This window comes from Anguilla anguilla, chromosome 9 (assembly GCF_013347855.1).
Source record: "Anguilla anguilla isolate fAngAng1 chromosome 9, fAngAng1.pri, whole genome shotgun sequence".
Taxonomy (NCBI): Eukaryota; Metazoa; Chordata; class Actinopteri; order Anguilliformes; family Anguillidae; genus Anguilla; species Anguilla anguilla.
Window position 1 is genome coordinate 41,162,100 of NC_049209.1, and position 18,498 is coordinate 41,180,597.

The following is an 18,498-nucleotide window of genomic DNA, read 5'->3' on the forward strand; positions in this document are numbered from 1 at the left end:
AGCCTTGTTGCCATGGCAGCAAGTCTCACTTTGCCGGCACATTAACTTGGGAGACACATAGACCACCATTTTGCTAGCAAATGTGGTAGGAAGGTAAGTAAATTGAATAGCATAGATCTTCCACACAGCCATTATGATCAGTGCACAGAGTGCAGGGCCTGAGGCAGTGGGAACTGACCACATGACTGTGGAGATATTCCACAGAATTATGCCCATTGTGGAACCACAGACAGTAGTGCTAATGGGGCTGCCCCAATACCCATACACTAAAGGCTCGGACATAGCTTCCGTGTCCGCGGGCAGCTGCGGACTTGTACCGGTCGCGCGCGCACGTGGTTCCATTCATACAACAATTGAGGGTCCGCGACGGTCTGGCATTCTACGCATGCGCATTTCCCGATCCACACTCCATTCCAGTTGGTGGCGGTAATGCACCATAACGTTGTTTGCCAACTGCCATAAAAATCAAGAAGAAGAACATATCTCCACTTTTGACGGCAGGCATTTTCATCTCTCCCAAGCGTTTGCGTGATTTCTCGCCAGGAGTTCAACGCCATTTGGCTGTATTTGTATTCTTTCAAAGACAAATTATATAAATGTGGGTAACGGTGGATCTCCTCGCACAACCTCTCTTCATAACAAGCATCCATTTTGTTATCTGGAGCATGCGCAGTCGGCGCGCTTGCTATGCGTACAGTCCGTGCGGTCACAAATTTTGGGCTGCACGCGGACGTCCGCATAGGGGTCCGCACGGACCCTCGCAGACATGGGCGGATGACGACATTTACGTCATGCAGACCCACACGGACGCGGAAAGTATGAAGTAGGCTTAAGTAGTCAGTGTAATGGAAAGCTTGTATGTCAAGTACCTGCCACCAGAATGGTGACTTAATTACCCTTAAGTGTAATTACCAGTCGTGACACAACCTTGCTGTTATCCCAATTAACCCCTATGTTCTATTAAATTATTAACACCTGTGAAACTGTCAGCCTGGGTCAGATATACCTAGAAAAGCAAAGATAATACTCACACTCCAAATTGGGGAAAAAATAAAATGCAATACTTTAATCTTGTTGAACACTTACACTGTTAAAGTATTGCATTTTTTTTCCTCTCAGCTTTCACATTTTTTCCTTCTTTGGAGTGCAAGTGTTCTCTTTGCTGTTATGGACATTTACCTTATACCTACACACCTGTCAGCCTAAGTGTTACTATAGCGCAGATATCACTTTTATGTTGTATCAAATATACCTGGGGCATTTTGGGGATTTTAAAGGGGCGGTTCACCCAAAAATTTAATCACAGTATGTTTCCAATGTCTTTCTCCAAATATAATCCTGCGGTTGCTCACAAACATCTACAGAGTTTAATTAATAATAATTATTGGATGTACAGATACTACTCTGTGTAAGTGGAAACATACCTTGATTTCATTTTTCTGCCTCTTTAAAGCAATACGGACTCTGAAAAGTGCAATTTCTCTTTTACGTGAAGTTTGTCTCGGGTCAGTTTGAGCCAAACTGCACCCAAGGGTCAATAGACATACTGGCCGGATTAACTGAAAGTACACAGAGGTTGCATCAATGCCTGCAGCAATGCCATCTGAAGTGACAGAATTTCCAATTTGACCAAATGCATAGTCTCAAAAGGAGACTTGCATTGTGGCCGCAGAACTTGGGTTAGGCACCAGTGGGCAAACAAGAAACATCTGCCCAAAGCATGGCTGGCCACTGATGTAACTGCAAGGCTAGGGTGGCAAGTCAAAATAGGCACAGTGTACTCCTTAAGTTTAGATGATCAGAGACCTTTGTCAAACAAGCTTTGCAGAAACGATTATATGGCCTCATGTAGACCAGCCAATCATGGAGCAGTCTGTTAAAACCATTAAAACTCCAGCAGCAAATGGGAATATACCTCTGCAGAGAGAGCCCAGTAGAGGGACCATCACCAGCCTCCAGAGATCCTGCATTTTGCACCAGGCCTGATGAGTGACTGTTGATCAGGTTTCAGCCATAGCAGCCCAAGGGGAACTACACTGATGAGAAGTAGCATTGCATCACTCGTACAACTCTCCCTACGTGTCTTTTTCAAAAGTGTAGTGATAACGAAGTAGTCGTCTGTCTGACATCCAACTGGGGTGTCATCATGGTAAGGGAGTTACGACTGAGACCCAAATACTTGGATGTGTGCTGCCTCGGCGTGAGGACATTTCCCAATACATAACCAATCGCAGGATTGTTTTTATGCAACAAGGGTTGAAGTGTGAAGTGCTGCTCTCTCCCAGGAGGTTGCGAGAATGAGCCAATCTTCGATATTAATATACAAATTCCAAAGGGAAAGGGATTCGATAGCTGCTTTAACACACTTCACAAATGTGCGAAGAGCTAGGGAGACCGAATGGGAGTCTGTTGCACGCGTGTGGTTTTCCTTGGAATGCAAAATTAATTTTTTGGAAATAAGCATCTTTCAGGTTGATTGTCGTGAACTAGTCACCGGAACCTAACGAGAGCAGTAATCGCCTCACTGAACTCTTGAAAGGGCTGTTTCATTGCAGTTCAAAGCTCTCTGATGCAGAATCAGTCTCATTCCACAGCCCTTTTTGGGGCCAGTGAAGTAAGAGAGTGAAAGTCTTGCCGCCAGTAGTCTATCCTGTATAATGCATCCAAGCAGGGGGTCCGTCTGCATGTGCTAAACCATGTCTGATAGGTCGATGCCAGACTGGAGGGAAAGAGAGGACTGGCTGAGTGTTTTTTTTAATTACAATTTTTTTAAACCAGGGTCAGGTGTCTGGTCTCTCTCCCAACAACACGTGGAGTCTAGTGCCTGGTAAATAGAAGCCAGCTTCGCCCCTCCTTTCTCCACTGATGCCCAGTCGTTTATGATTTTGAGAGACAGTGAGGGATGTGTGCCTGTGACATTTCTAAACCACATGCCTTTCATTTCATAAGGGGGAAACAGCAGATACATTTTGATGCGAGAAGCTAGGGGGATATTCACTCTACTGCTGGAAAGCTATCTACCCATAGCTTGTTTCCCAGTCTCCAAGGCTCTGTGGTTAGTTCTCAGCAGGGCGGATACACAGAGTCCAGGTTTTGGCCGGCTGTCGCTTGGGTGTTGGGTGCTGCGCTGACTGCACTGCAGGCTCCCTTTGTTGGCTTCTGTAACCCGGGAGCCTCGTAAACCCTCTTGTTTATCTAGCAGCTCTGCTTGATAAATGGTGAGGGTGGCAAGACAATTAAACCTCACAGTGCTCCCTGTGCAGCGCAAATGTGAGACCAGTCAGGCAGGGCAGTGGCAGAGCGAGGGACTTTTCCAGTCTGGAGTTCCGTCGCTAATTTCAGCCCTTTTTGCTGTCCGCCTCTGTGGAAAGCTTTGGGTGACAATAGAAAAACCAAAGCCTCTCTGAGTAGCTGAGTATCAGAGCAGGGCATGCTTTGAGGGGGGTCTCTTGTAGCTGGCTGATGGAGGGTGGGTGGGGGGAGGGTCAGTAATGGCATTCTAGCTTTAGCTGGCAGCGTAGCCGTAAGGACCGGAAAATTCGCCAACAGGGAGAAAGCACCGGACACACTCCTGCGCCATGGTTACTTTTCAAATCCTGAGCTGCTCGAATGTACTGCCACCCGATACAAATTGGGTCTTGTTGTTAATGGCTTCCTGCTTGTCACTGGATAAGTCAGAGCTGTGCTAAGGAGAGGGAAGATGGCAGGTGCCCACTGCTGTGCCCTGAAATCTCTTCCTGCCTCTTGCCCCCCAGGTCAGCATTCCATAAACGCAAAATTTCAAAGGTCCTTTTTTTTTTTTTTTTTTTTACACGTGTGATGACCCATAACAAGAAAATAATTACTCCTCCTACTTTGAACCAATCCTCTTTCGGTGTCTGGCATTAGTTTATTGATCATAATGTTTACACAGCCATTGGTTGCAATGTGCGATTCGTAGAGTGCTTAATTTGAATGAGGTCGAAAACGAGATGTCTTGCTAGCTTGCTCTTAAAACAGAGCAACTTAAAACACAAAAATTGCTCCTATGGCTTTTTAAAAGTATTATTAGTCTGTATGGAAAAACATTAGTTTTGATTAGATTTCCAGAAAATTATTTGTAGCTTATTTCATCCTGCTACTCCTGCCATTTTATGTTGTTTCTGTTACAAGTGTCATAATAAAATTATGGATGAAATACATTTATTGTGTTATTGTTAGTTTGCATATTATGGCCGATCCATGATTGCAGTTTAAATTATGCAGCTACTGGTGATTCTCTGGCGACATAGTTTCTGTGTCTGTCTTAAGCTAGGGTAATATCCTTATGCTGAAAATTTTTTGCTTGAATCTGTTGCCATTGGCAAAAAGGAGGCTAACATTGACTTGCAGTTTTTTTCTGTCTGCCTTTAAAGAGATAATCGGTGAAGCTCTTCATGGAATAGAACCAGCACACAACTAAGATGGGCTGTTGCGTTGTATGTAAATGTGGCGATTCTGACCTTAATGGCAATTGGCCGGTGAGAAGGACCCTCATGTCATCTGACTTCTTGTTTCAGCTGCCTAATTTCTGTTTGATGTTCTCAGTAGTCAAAAATGTACGTATTAAAATTATTTTAAATGTAGATTGTAAGCTATGTGGTTTTCATATTACCTAAATTAAAGCCAACGAAACAAAGCCAACTTTCACTTTAAGGAGAAACCGCAAAGCTGGAAGAACAAACAAGCCGGTTGGTTTTGTCCAGTTAACTGTGCAATCCAACCCTGTGTTCTTGTGTGTGCGATTGGTCAGAATGTGTTCCAGGAGGCCGGGATACGGGTAGAGGGGTACATGGGCAGCACCTCTGCAGCCGGAGGGTTCACATCGCTGGACGTGGCCGTGTGCACCATTGAGAAAGCCAACGGGCTCATCAACAGGCTGATAGAAGAGAACAGGATGGACCTGCTAGGTACACATCTTACCACTAGCGAGTGTTGTGCTGCTTGTGTTCCCAAAGGCAGTTGCATTCTATTGTATTCAGAGCCAGTTTAAAAGCACTTCTTATCAATATTATATAAAATGTGATTATATGTTATTATAATATTTTGCAGTGCTACAGTCAGTTTGCTAACTAGTAACCTAACCTTACAGCACTATGCATTTGACTAGTTTCTAACTCTGATGTGGTTTAATTGTTCGGGGATGGATGTCCTTTGGTAATAAACCAAAGGTCTGTTACTACTTTTGGCAAATCATCCTCCTGTGTAGACGGGACAAGAGTAAATGTAAGCAATGAGATTTATGACAGGGAGTGGGCACAGAGCCTCGTGAATGGGTGCAAGAAAGTGACAGATTGACAAAACTAGCCCACTCTCAGAAATCTAACTGTGCACCAATCAGATTGCTGTGAGCCTAGGCCAGAAAAGTTAATACAGTTATCCAGGCGCTCTATCAATGATCGAGAATCTGGACTCCAGACTACATATTTGGTGACTGAGTGTTTGATTTGAGGAATCGTTGTGGTGGACGAGCTACACATGCTGGGAGACTCGGGTCGAGGATATCTGCTGGAGCTCCTCCTGACCAAGATCCGCTATGTCACCCAGAGAGCCGCCAGGTGTGTTGTAGCCTCATTCAGCACTCAATCGTTAGCAGCCATTCAGCAATGTGATTGAGATTGGCATCTGTGGTGAAGGCAATGCCAGATTGTATAGACACACCTGATATTCAGTTCTGTTTTTGGTTTCCCTACCGTTGAAGCATTCCAATTTGAAGCATGTTCTGAAATTTCATTAAGAGCTGGGAGTGACCAAGGGTGAGAAAGTTGCAGTGAATAATCTGTACAGTCATGTCACACTGTAAACTGCTGTTACCAACCTGAACCGGCCTGTATGAAACGGAGAGGGCAGAAGGAATGCATGAGCTGGCTATCTGGTACATCTATAGAATCTTCTGAAACATCATGTAATTAAGAAGCAGAGACAATGGAAGGAATGCAGGAGCTGGCTGTCCGGAGAGTATAAAGAGTCTGTGGTGATGCTCAACTCCCTCCTGTGCAGGACTTCCTCAGAGGGCAAGGCCAGCCTCAGTGAGGGCGGGGTCATGGGTGAAGCCAACTTCAGCGATGGCGTTCAGATCGTGGGTATGAGCGCCACTCTGCCCAACCTGAGCTTGCTGGCGTCCTGGCTGAATGCGGAGCTGTACCACACAGACTACCGGCCTGTTCCCCTAGAGGAGCGGCTGAAGATCGGCACCAGCATATACGACGGCTCCATGGACCTGGTCAGAGTGTTCAAACCTGCCCTGCAGGTCAAGGTGGGAAAGAACCATGTGTGCAAGTAATATTTAAAATAGAGGCTTCCATTAATATTTTCTGCAATCTATGGACATTGTACTGCTGTCTAAATGGCAAATGTATTTAAAAGAACTATTTAACCCAAGTCTTACTGACATGGTTGGGATTTAATCCCGACTCATTGAGTGTAATGCTAAGACCTTTGTGCCTCTACTGAAGACACAGTTTTTTGACATTTTCTGCATGGACTTTTTTCACAACTGTTTAGCTGGTGTATGCTTTTTAAAAATCCTGATTGATTTTAAAATTTCTTTGTTTTTCCCTGTCTTTTTGTGTCTTTTTAGAAAATATGTCTTCTCATGTGTGTAATGTGTCTTTTCTCAGGGTGATGATGATCACATCGTCGGTCTCTGTTTTGAGACCATCCAAGGCGGGCACTCCGTACTGCTCTTCTGTCCCTCTAAGAACTGGTGTGAGAAGCTGGCTGACAGCATCGCCCGGGAGTTTTACAACCTCCAGCACAGAGCTCTGCTAGCTGCCCGAGGTATTGCAGCAAGGCCTATAAATTACACTGTGTGTTTTTTTTTCTTTCTTTCTTTTTTTTAACATTTGTAATTTCATTCTCTTTGTATGCATGTGTATTTTGTGTGTGTGCCAGTTTGTGTTGAACGGAATTTTAAACAACAAAATGTTTTTTTTTTTCCCATTACAGAAGTAGTCTGGTAGCCGGTGTAGCCCTGACTGCTATAGTAGTGATTTAGTAGGTTTCTCATGCCCACATTCCAAATTTATGCTTTATGAGCAAAACTGTTCGTAGATCGGGGTCCATATACATAAAGCATCTGTACAGTAGGAATTATGATCTGGGTTGAGGTTTTTGGCCATACCCTGGTGTTTTCTATTCTGAGCTAAAATACAAAACCGAACCTACTGCAGTTCTGAGTCCCATTAAGACCCTTTATGAAGACAGGTCATGGGTGACTATGGGTTCCTGGTGTGAGTGGGTGGCTCATCTTTGCAGTGACATTTGGTTTGTGCACCTACAGAAGGACAGAAGGCTGCAGAGCCCCCTCCGCTGGTCCTGGATCGGGAGGGGCTGCAGGACGTGGTGTCGCAGCTGAAGCATTCCCCCGCAGGACTGGACCAGACGCTGCAGCGCACAGTCCCCTGGGGCGTGGCCTTCCACCACGCAGGTAATCCCACATGCTGGAGACAAACGGGAAGCATTTGAAAAAATAATAAGGCTAAGATACCAAAAATGTGTTTTTTAAATCATAGGTGCAACCAAGTAAAAGTGCTCAAGTGCAAAAAATAAATAAAAATGTATAAATAAACTACAACAAATGTTTCGGTCGAGGGACCTTCATCAGTGCTTTCACAAGAATGTTTTTGTATGTAAGGACATGTGCCCATGTCCCGGATCTCCAGGTTTGACATTTGACGAGCGGGACATCCTGGAGGGTGCGTTTCGACAGGGTCAGGTGAGGGTCCTGGTTGCCACCTCCACCCTGTCGTCTGGCGTGAACCTCCCCGCCCGCCGTGTCATCATACGCACACCTGTTTTCAATGGACGCCTGCTCGACATCCTCTCCTACAAGCAGATGTCTGGGAGGGCAGGGAGGAAAGGGGTGGACACCATGGGTAAGATATACATAGGGCCACCAATCTGTCTCCACCATGTGACCTGCAGGGATTTAAACTTGTATTTCTATAGTTATCCTCCAGGGGTCCCCATAGGCACTCCAACAGCACAGTCAAGTAGCTAATTGTATAGTAAAGCATGTCTTTGGGCCAGTGCTCCTGACTCCTGGTCCTAGAGAGCCACGGGGCCTGCTTGCTTTCATAGTTACTCAGTATGTGAGTAGCGCAGCAATAGATTAGTTAAAATAGCTGACTGCACAGTCAACTCAAGTCACCTGGTTTCTTGGTTTGAATCAGTCGCTGATATTAAAAATACAAAAACCAGCCAACTGTGGCTCTCCAGGCCCAGGAGTGAGTATTGCTGTAGTGAAAAGAAAAATGCAACCGTGTAAAGCAGGACTGTCCAATCTTAACCGAAAAGGGTTGAAGGTTTTTGTTTTAGCCCAGCACTAAAACACCGGAGTCTACTTAATGTCTTGATTGATGATTAGTTAAAGTTGGCTTATGAATTAATTTTTTTCTTTAACTTTTTTTGTGTGAGTTAAATGTTATATAACTGCTGTTATGACCCAGTCTTGGTCAGTCCATAACAGGAAATAGTATAAGGGAAGTGAGTGGGGAATGGGCAATGGGAATGAAAACTGCAGACCAACAGGCAACTCCAGTTCCTCTGGAGGGTATGGGGCAGCTTTGAACGCTGAGCTTTGGGACAATTAATCTGCATGCTGAGAGCAAGAGTTCAAAGAGTGTACCCCCAATGGAGATGTAAGAATCCACCCAGAGTCACCTTCAAAAACAATAAAGAAAAAATAACAAAGCAAAATAACAAAAAAGGTGTCCCGATGGAAGCATTTGTAATCGCGCTGGGAACACTCTAACTAACCAAGAGTCACTATATGCTGAGCGGAGGAGAAATACGAGAGTCGAGGTCGAATTGAACGAGTCAGTGGTCAAACACAAAATCCAATCAGCAAACAAACCTGAAGGGCTAGACGAGAATCCGAATCAAACAGAACGAGTCAGTGGTCAAACACGAAATCCAATCAACAAACAGACTGGAAAGGCGAGAGGAAAATCTAAATTGAACAAAATAAGGTCAAGCACGCACAGTCAAAGTAATCACTACCCACAAGTACCAATCATGCGTTCAACGAGCCAGTCTCCCCTGGTGAATGGCAAACCGTGCCTTTTTCAAACTGAATAACCGGAGATGGAAATAGCAAATTTGATGACGAACCGGAAGAACAAGACGCGCAAAAGAGATAAATGTACAAGACAGAGGTTGTAATGCTACTCTCATTATTAATGTGGGCATTTCTCTCTGCTGCTAACAATACCTATCATGCCCCTGTACAACACTTAACAAGACCAGGTCAAAACCTAGTATATGGCTGGACCTAACACACTTCATCCGGCCGAAGAATGGTGTAACTTCATAACTCGGCCGCCGATGGTGTAACTTCATCACTCAGTGACTCAGTCACAGACATTTGCGTTTGTAGGGCTGGCCCCGCTGTCGCAGTCCAGCCAAAAATACTGTAGCATGTCCACGATAGTTAGTAATCAAACTGAATTTGACACATGAGTGTCACTTGTAAACCTTGCTTTCAATCATCACCTGTGCTTAATTAGTGGCAATTACTTGAGGTGGAGCAAATGGACTCATTGTTTTAGAAGGGCATGATAAAGAGATTAATGCAGCCTCTAGCTGGTGGAAGACTGAAGTACTATGCGAGAAAACAAGAGGAGGCCAACTGGTGACCTATAAGGGGTTGAAATATTCACCAACTGGATTTTGTTCCTACATCAGTTCTACTTGCAATGCAAAATAAATTGGTCTACTATAGGAATCCACTTTTTAAAACAACATGGATTGACATGAAAAATGCATTAACAGTTATGGTTGCTGAGCATTCTTATAGACATGATCAGAACAATTACAATAATTTGTTTTTTAATAAGGTTGAATTGTGGTCTAAATGAGGTTAGAATGAGGTTGAAATTAGGTTGACACTATGCTGAAATGAATAAGTGACATGATGCCTTCGTATTGCTCCAGGGGAGAGCATCCTGGTGTGTAAGGAGTCTGAGCGTCTGCAGGGGGTTAGCCTGATCCAGGGCTCCCTCAAACCAATCAGCAGCTGCCTGGTCAAGAAGGAAGGGGAGGGGCTAACCACCAGCATGATCAGGGCTATCCTGGAGGTACAGAGTGCCTATACACATGAGCCGCTTACACGTTAACCACACTGGGGTCAATTTTAAGAATATATAAGGGCATGTATTCTTTATATATCCAGGTGAGAGCTCACCCTGGCCAAGAAAGCAGCATGCACCAATCCAAATGCACAAGCGTATTCAGGACATTAGAAATGACAATTCAGTATATCAGTAATGTTAAAACAAATGTCAACCATGTAAATGGCTCATCTATTCTGTTACTGTTCTAAAAATGAAACCTTTGAACTTTGCATGTGGTATTAGCAGGTCCAGTTTATCTATTCCAACACCAAGGTGCATAATAAATAAAAGCTGTTTTAGGAATGTTAATTCTAAAATGAAAACATCAAATCATAATCGCAGATATTTGTAGGATGAGTGTCCGAATCTTGAAATAATTTGTTTAAGAATGTGGGAATGTACGATTTTAAGAAAGAATATTGGAATATAAGTGTTCAGAATTAAATAATTTAAGAGTGTAGGCATGTGAGTTTAAGACAGTTGGGATGTAAGATTGTAAGAGTTTAAGAACTTTTATGGTACTGTGCTGATATTGTATTTCAGAAATCAGCTGTACTTTGGCTATTGTTCTTGTGAATATATGTTTGATTTTAGTAAATACTTTTCTTTATTTCTCATGTTCATATTTCCATGTCCTGCAGATCATTGTTGGGGGTGTGGCCAGCACCCCAGAAGACGTGCGTACATATGCCTCGTGCACCCTGTTAGCAGCGAGCATTTCCAGTGGGCATGGGGAATTGGAGGGCGGAGCCATCGAGGCTTGCGTTGATTGGCTGATGGAGAATGAGTTCATCCAGATCCAGGTAGAAGGTGACGGTGAGCAGAAGAGTGAGTATGGCTAGAATGGTTCACGCCTAAGTTTTGAATGTCCTCTGGAATAAAATGGGGATACTGTCCTGGCAGGGAAGCCATGTATCAGAGGAGACGTTGGTTACTGACATGGTGTTGTTACCGGAGATCACATGGTGCTCATTGCAGACAGTAGGGAGGTTCCTCTGTATCCTGGTAGAAGTCCCAACTTGTGTCACCTAACCAGTTTATTTGGTTCATTAATTATCTCCCTCTCAGCCTCAGTTGACGCCTGGTAAGCCCTTACGCCCTCTTGGATCAACTGTGACACTTACCATGTTGCGTGGGTCTATGTATTTACAATTATTGGTTGTGACATTTAATCTGGCATCATCTCTGCTCTTTGTCGAAACCTTGTACACTTTCTGTATGTAACTCTGGAGAACAGCATCTACGAATGCAAATAAATATTTGAGCATTCTGGAACAAAAATGGCCCTGTGGTTGCTACAGCTGCTATAGTAGTGATGATAGCTGTGGGGAATCCCCCTCCCCTTCACCATGAAGGCCCATGAAACTGAGATTAGAAGCACTAGATCAAATCAAGCGGCCAAAACCAGGCTTTGTTTTTGAAGCTCATTTCCTGGTCTTGTTGAGAGACGCTGATCACTAGCGCCACTGCGGTTGGCTCCAGTATAGGTGTTTCCATATCCGGTTTCCATGTAAGCCTATGGTACAAATGCGATCAAAATACAAAGTCAATAATTTTTTCTCACAAGAACATATAGTCACAATATGTGTATTTTGTTCGTCTTATGTCTGTCCATGGGCCGATTTCATTATTTATTGTGTCATTTGGGCACTGTTCTAATATTTCTGTGAACCAATGAGGTACAGTTTGCGTCACTTCCTGATCAATTCGGAGGACTGAGCTACCGTAGGGGCTACAGTCTATGGTCACTGGGGTGGGAGGTGGCGCCTCATGGCCTTGACATTGCGGCTCCGACTCATCGTCCACCTGTTATCTGTGCAAAGTCAGAAAATGCAGACATCCCATTTCGTGTAGTGATTTCATTATGGCGTGTGCATTTACAGCTGCACTGATCGAGCATAAATTAATCCTTCTTTGAATTTTTTTCGGTAGCTAAGTCATTTTTTATATTTCCTTTAGCCTACTTAACCAAATAATTAGTTGGCAGAAAGCGTAATCAGCAAACACTTATTTGCTATATTGGGTAGTCTAGTATTCTAAAACAGTTAGCAACTTCGGTTACCAAGCCATTTGGTTAGCAAGCTAGCTAACTAACCCTATCCGGCAAATATTCAATCTGTCAAATGTGTTTGACAGTCTATGGATCAAATACAGTCCCTTGCTATGACAAATTGTGTCACTGTGACACTTTCCCTCCCTTCCAGCTGAACGGTACTGCCCCACACACCTGGGCACGGCCACCCTGTCCTCCTCCCTTTCCCCGCCCGAGGCATTGGGAATATTCGCCGACCTCCAGAGGGCAATGAAAGGCTTTGTCTTGGAGAATGACCTCCACATCCTCTACCAGGTAACTCTGTCTATTTCTAATGTGTTCTAATACTTTAGACCAGTGGTCTCCAACCCTGGTACTGGAGAGCTACAGGGTCTGCTGTTTGTTTTCACCTTAAAATCAGCACCCAGTTGAGACCCAAGATACCAGGTGAGTTGAGTTAACTGTGTGATCAACTGCTCTAATTGATTCATGAAGTGCAGATTTACTATGAAAACCAGCAGACCCTGTAGCTCTCCAGGACCAGGGTTGGAGACTACTGCTTTAGATACTGCCAGCTATACCAGATATTGAAAAGAAATGCTTGTCCAGTTGCATCCGGTTGTTGAAAATTGCATTTAATTTTGTATGGGAAGAAATTACATCTCTTCTGTTGGTAACTGAGTTGGTAGTGGTCGGAGGCAGTGTAATATATTGATTAAGGACGTGAGCTTCTGCCAGAGAGGTTGCAGGTTCAATTCCTTGGTGGGGTACTGCCCTTTTATTGTTAAGCAAGGTACTGACCCAGAAGTGTTTGAGCAGTTATCCAGCTGTGTGAATTGATTGTACATTTAAAAAATAAACTGTGTAAGTTGATCTGGATAAGAACATCTGCTGAATGTAATTTTGAAAGGTAATACATGTGAAGGGTCTTTTGTTGTTGGTTTTCTTTTTTGGTGTTTGACAAAGATAACCCCTGTGTATGCGGAGTGGATGACGATTGACTGGTATCAGTTTTTCTGCCTGTGGGAGAGCCTGCCTTCCTCTATGAAGCGTGTGGCTGAGATGGTCGGGATTCAGGAGGGCTTCCTGGCCCGCTCTGTTGGCGGGAAAATTGTCGCCAAAACAGAAAAACAGCGCAGGCAGATGGCTATTCACAAACGGTACTGTTCCTCTGCGGCTTTTTACATCTAATAACCACTTTTCACTGATAAAATAATGTAACAACTGCTTGTAAAATGCAAACAAAGGAAAACTGAAGCTAAACTTAGGCGAAAATGTAATAAAACCAGCAATTATTTCACAGCCAATGTGATTATGTAAAATGTAGATTATTATAGTTCTTGTGTTGTGTGGCTGCTGGCTTGTATAGTGACACAGTGCTGGGGGGTGGCAGGTGATGAATGGCCAAGACACACAGGAGAACAAAGGTGCCTTGAGGGCGAAGAGCACCAAAGAAAGAAAATGCGACAAAATAACCGCTTCAGAATTCCTTCTAAAAGGCACCGCTTCCTGAAAGAAACATCAAAGGACACCACAGGGTTGGAAAGGTGGAACGCGTCGTGGCTGTGTTGTAAAACCATTGTACCCCCAGCCCTCTATTTAGCTTGTCAACTTATGGGCGTTGAGAAACAGCTGCTACCCTGCCTGTCAGTGGGGTTGACGCCCTCTGCGGTCCTGCAGCTCTCCCTGGTCGCCGAAGAACCAGAGATGTTGAATAGACAAATCCCCAAGCACAGAAGCAGGCCTCTCTGCCTCTGCGGCAGTGTAGTTCTGCAGGAGGAATGCAGTGCTGTTCTCCCATGAGAAAGTCAAGCAACTTACCATTATGCCTTGCCGATGGAGGTGGAACTCCCGGTCTCAAATGGCATTTTGGGAAGCTCCCATATATGCTTGATCAGATTCAGATATGGTGACTGAGAAGGCCATTGTATGTGGATGATGTCATGCTCATTATCCCAATGGGTAACCGCACGTGCTCTCTTGGTAAGAGTATTATCCCCCCTGGAAGACCGGAAATGAACGACCAATGTTGGAACCGAGCACACAGGCCTGAAGACTTCTTTAGGCATGTGCCACACATTTGTTTGTTTGTCGAATGAGGTAAAGGACAATTCATCTGACTATATTGCCTGTGCTCTTTGTACCACTGTACTCGCAAACATGCATGGCCAGGGGTGATGTTAAATGCATTCCCGTCACACACTCATTTTGCATTGTTCTTTTATTGCCCCTTTTCCTCATATTTTGAAAGTCTAACCACCGCTGTCAATTTGGGAATGAACAAATGGACACATACTATCCTCCCATGTGTGTGTTATATATGCCGCTTTTACACTGACCCCCGGTTTACATGAGTCCGAGAAACTTGTGTAACTTGAGCAAGCACAGCACAGGCCCCTGATTGGCCAGCAGGGATCGCTTGTCAGCAGTGAGACACAGCCATCCCCATAGTCTGAATCTCTCCCTCCATATGCAATACTATGGGCAATTATGCATCGTCCTGCTTCAACAGAATTCTGTGTGGCTTATTGAAACATTAAAACTGTGCCTTAACAGGATACGCCACCCAGCAGCCCACATTTGTATTTTTCTTTTTGTTTTTATTTTTGGGACACAGGTTTTTCACCACTCTGGTGCTGCTTGAGCTCATCAGCGAGGTTCCCCTGGCAACCGTTGCCAAGAAGTATGGCTGCAGCCGGGGACAGCTGCAGTCTCTCCAGCAGTCTGCCTCCACCTACGCAGGTAAGACCTTTAACCAAACCTGTCTCCTCCCCCCTGTATCATTCCATAATGCAAACTGGTTCTACATCCATTCCTCAGTCTGTCAAGCTGCTAAAAAAAAACATGGCCTCAGGATAGGCCATGGACCATGGGTAATTGCAGTTGTTTGGGGAAATATAATGTAATAGTGGCAGTGTACTATGGTGCTAGTGCAGTTAGGATGTGTGCCTGTGTATGTTTTATAATGATCTATTATTAATTAAATTTGCTACAATTTTGTACTGTTTTATTACACTGCATCAACATGAGTCTGTCCTCCTGTATGTGAAAGGGAGTATGGCTTGTAATGCAAGTGAAATTTCAGAGAAATCTGACAATGAAGTATAATTAATCTAATCTAATCTATAGAAGAGATGCCAGAGTACTAAGTATATATTTGTCCAAATGTAGGCAGCAAGGTTGTATTTGAAAAAGGGTTTTTCTCATTTCATTTAAAATTTGCCAGAATTAAGATTTTGCAAAGTTCAAAACTATATCTCCCATTTTAACAATTGAAACAAATGAAAAAAATCATGATCCTTCAGTCTGGGATCAGAAGCTTTTTTTGAAAAATACATTGACTCATTAGATACTGGTAGCATTCCTGCAGATCACTGACAATTTTAAAAGAAGCATGTGACGTGGTGAATGTTGAATTTTCTAATTATACTCCTGTACAAATTGTCACGTAAGGTGTGCTAGCTCATAAATTCCTCTCTGACTTACCTTACCAGTCCATTAGGGGGAATCTGCTATATGTTAATGATGTATACATATATTATGTAATAATCAAGTATTCCAGTATAATGTGAGTGTTTCGGTTCAGTGATGCTTTTTGACTGCCAGAGTTAGTAATTTACACCGCCAGTCATGATTTGCACGCAAAGCACATCTTCTCTTTGCCTGTAACCTGGAGACAAAAACTAAATTGATCAATCTGGACGGGCTCACCTCATGCTCCTTGTCTACTCTCTGCCTATCCACATAATTTAAGGATCAGTGGATCGATGCAAGTCCTGCGTCAACCTTTTGGGTGGCACAGAGGATTATCAGGGTGTTCTTTGGTTTCAGATTACTGGGTTTGATTTGAAAAAAGAAAAGCATAATAAGAATACCATTTTTTTCAACTGCAGTTTAACAAGATCTCAATCTAATTCTTATTCTATTTTCATTTTATAGTTCTTATATAATTTCATATCTTGGACTGGAATTCTATATACTTAATTCTCCTGAATGTGTGGGCCAAGTGTAAACTGACATCCTTAAATGGATGAATCTTTTTTTTTTATCAAAAAAATGATAAATGTATTTTTTGAACAGTATGTCATGAACACTCAAACAACATTTTGATGCTTCTTTGTCGAACTTAATCTTGCATTATTGGTCAGTTAATCTGCATACGATTTATCAACAATAATCGGCGCAGAGACATTTACTAATACAAGATTCACGTTGCATTGTATTTTTATCAATATAAAAGTGGTCCATTACCCTGGCATTTAGCCTGCTTTAATCAATACTAATTCTCTAACAGGAATAATTTATGGAATGATTAAATCGATAATTCTAGGCTGATAACACCTTCATTGTGTCCTGACTCTTAGCACAACGACATGCGGTAATGTTGTTATCAACCCACTTGTGATTTTACGCAACATCATTAGGAAATAATTAATCTTCCTTAGCACTGATCAGGTCCTCATATTACAATCATTTATTGTATTACATTGATCAGGTTTTTATTATCAACAATTATCATGTTGTTTTATGCGTGCATTTTGCACAGACACACACACACACACACTCAGGGGCTGGACAAGTGCTTAAATCACAATTGCAAAGGTAATGATACAGGTGAGTCCGATTAATATTGACAGTTAGCAGTATGTCAGCTATAAAAGAGTTCTGACAATCAGAGTTCTGACAATCAGCGCTTTGATATGTGAGTTTTCAAAGCAACATGAGACAACTAACACAAAGAGTTTCAAAGAGGCCAAATGGCCTGTGCCCAAATTTCAGGTCCATCACTCACAAAAACTGCAAAATGATTTACTGTGGCAAGGAGAACTGCGTCAAAAATTACACTTCAACCTAACATATCTGTTACATGTTATACATGGTGGTGGATCTGTAATGGTTTGGCCAGTGATGTAATGGGGCGACATAGCTCAGGAGGTAAGACCGCTTGTCTGGGAGTCGGAGGGTTGCCGGTTCAAACCCCGTCCTGGGCATGTCGAAGTGTTCTTGAGCAAGACACCTAACCCCTAACCCCCAACTGCTCTGGCGAATGAGAGGCATCAATTGTAAAGCGCTTTGGATAAAAGCGCTATATAAATGCAGTCCATTTACCATTTACCATTTACCATTTAATGGGAGTTATTGGGTGGTTTAATGAACACCAGGATTAAGTCAAATGCCTTCCATGGCCTTAACTATCACCAGACATCTAAACATCATTGAACCTTTATGGGTAGTTCTGGAGTTGAGAGTACAGTTTATTTCAACCTTAATGAAAGAATTGGAGAACTGGCTGCTTTGGCGGTCACTTGTGTATGGCGGTCCCTGTCCATGATATCCACTTTTTGGCACTCCCTTGTACTTTTCTCTATATATTGTCTTTGCATCACGGTCACCTGCACAGCATGGCCGGCGACCATTTTGCTGCTCTCCCACAGGAGCTTTATTGATGTGTGTGACAGTTACTAGTTTTGCTCGTATTGATTTTAAAATGGCAGCTCATAATCCAGTTACACTGGCACTGGGAAAAATTGAAATGATTAGAAAAGTTGATGGAGGCAGAAGCACTCTACTTACAAGAAAAATCTTTTTTACAAGAAAAATCCAACTGTCTATCTCCCCCAAGCCAATATTCAATTTTTAATTGTAGGGCGGCTATGGCCTCTGGTGCCTTGTTGCTTTGGGAAAACAGATTTACACACATGGAGATACTTCTGTCAATTCTGTGGGACTCTGAACCGAATTGCATCAGATATCACATAGATCACAGGCACCACTGACGATACATGCAAGAGTGTGTGAATTACTAAGTTTACTAAGCATTGACATGTTGTATATGACGCCATGTAAGAGCTTACACGTGTGCATGCGTGTGCCCCCACAGGCATGGTGACTGTGTTCTGTAACCGTCTGGGATGGCACAACCTGGAGCTGCTGCTGTCCCAGTTCCAGAGCCGGCTGAATTTTGGGGTGCAGAGGGAGCTGTGCGACCTGGTGAGGGTGTTCCTCCTCAACGCCCAGCGTGCACGGGCGCTCTACAATGCGGGGTTCCTCACCGTGTCCGACCTGGCCCGTGCCAGTCCAGACGTTGTGGAGAAGGTCCTGAAGAAAGCTGTCCCTTTTAAGAGGTAGGCCCACGGGAAAACACAACGGTCTTTTGAATAGTTTTTTTAAGGCAGTTATTCAAATATTTGAGGGCTCAGTGAGCTGTATTGTACCAGCTGTTGTTGTTTGTTGCTGGAGCTTGTTGATCCGTTTCTTTTTTAGTCTGCCAGACAAAATTAACAACTTAAAGAAGGCCTTTTGTTATATAATACAAGATTATATTACACTTTT

The 18,498-nt window shown here is 43.4% G+C and overlaps 1 protein-coding gene across 1 annotated transcript in view; it reads left to right on the forward strand.

Moving 5' to 3' along the window:
• The window catches only part of polq (polymerase (DNA directed), theta), a 40,083-nt gene that overhangs the window by 4,957 nt on the left and 16,628 nt on the right, over positions 1-18,498 (forward strand). Inside the window, exons 6-17 of the mRNA XM_035433279.1 lie at positions 4,772-4,928; positions 5,471-5,576; positions 6,019-6,274; positions 6,639-6,798; positions 7,301-7,447; positions 7,683-7,895; positions 9,955-10,097; positions 10,775-10,961; positions 12,338-12,480; positions 13,132-13,325; positions 14,783-14,907; positions 18,047-18,290. Coding sequence (XP_035289170.1) covers positions 4,772-4,928; positions 5,471-5,576; positions 6,019-6,274; positions 6,639-6,798; positions 7,301-7,447; positions 7,683-7,895; positions 9,955-10,097; positions 10,775-10,961; positions 12,338-12,480; positions 13,132-13,325; positions 14,783-14,907; positions 18,047-18,290 — 2,075 coding nt within the window. The remainder of the gene's footprint in view (positions 1-4,771; positions 4,929-5,470; positions 5,577-6,018; positions 6,275-6,638; positions 6,799-7,300; positions 7,448-7,682; positions 7,896-9,954; positions 10,098-10,774; positions 10,962-12,337; positions 12,481-13,131; positions 13,326-14,782; positions 14,908-18,046; positions 18,291-18,498) is intronic.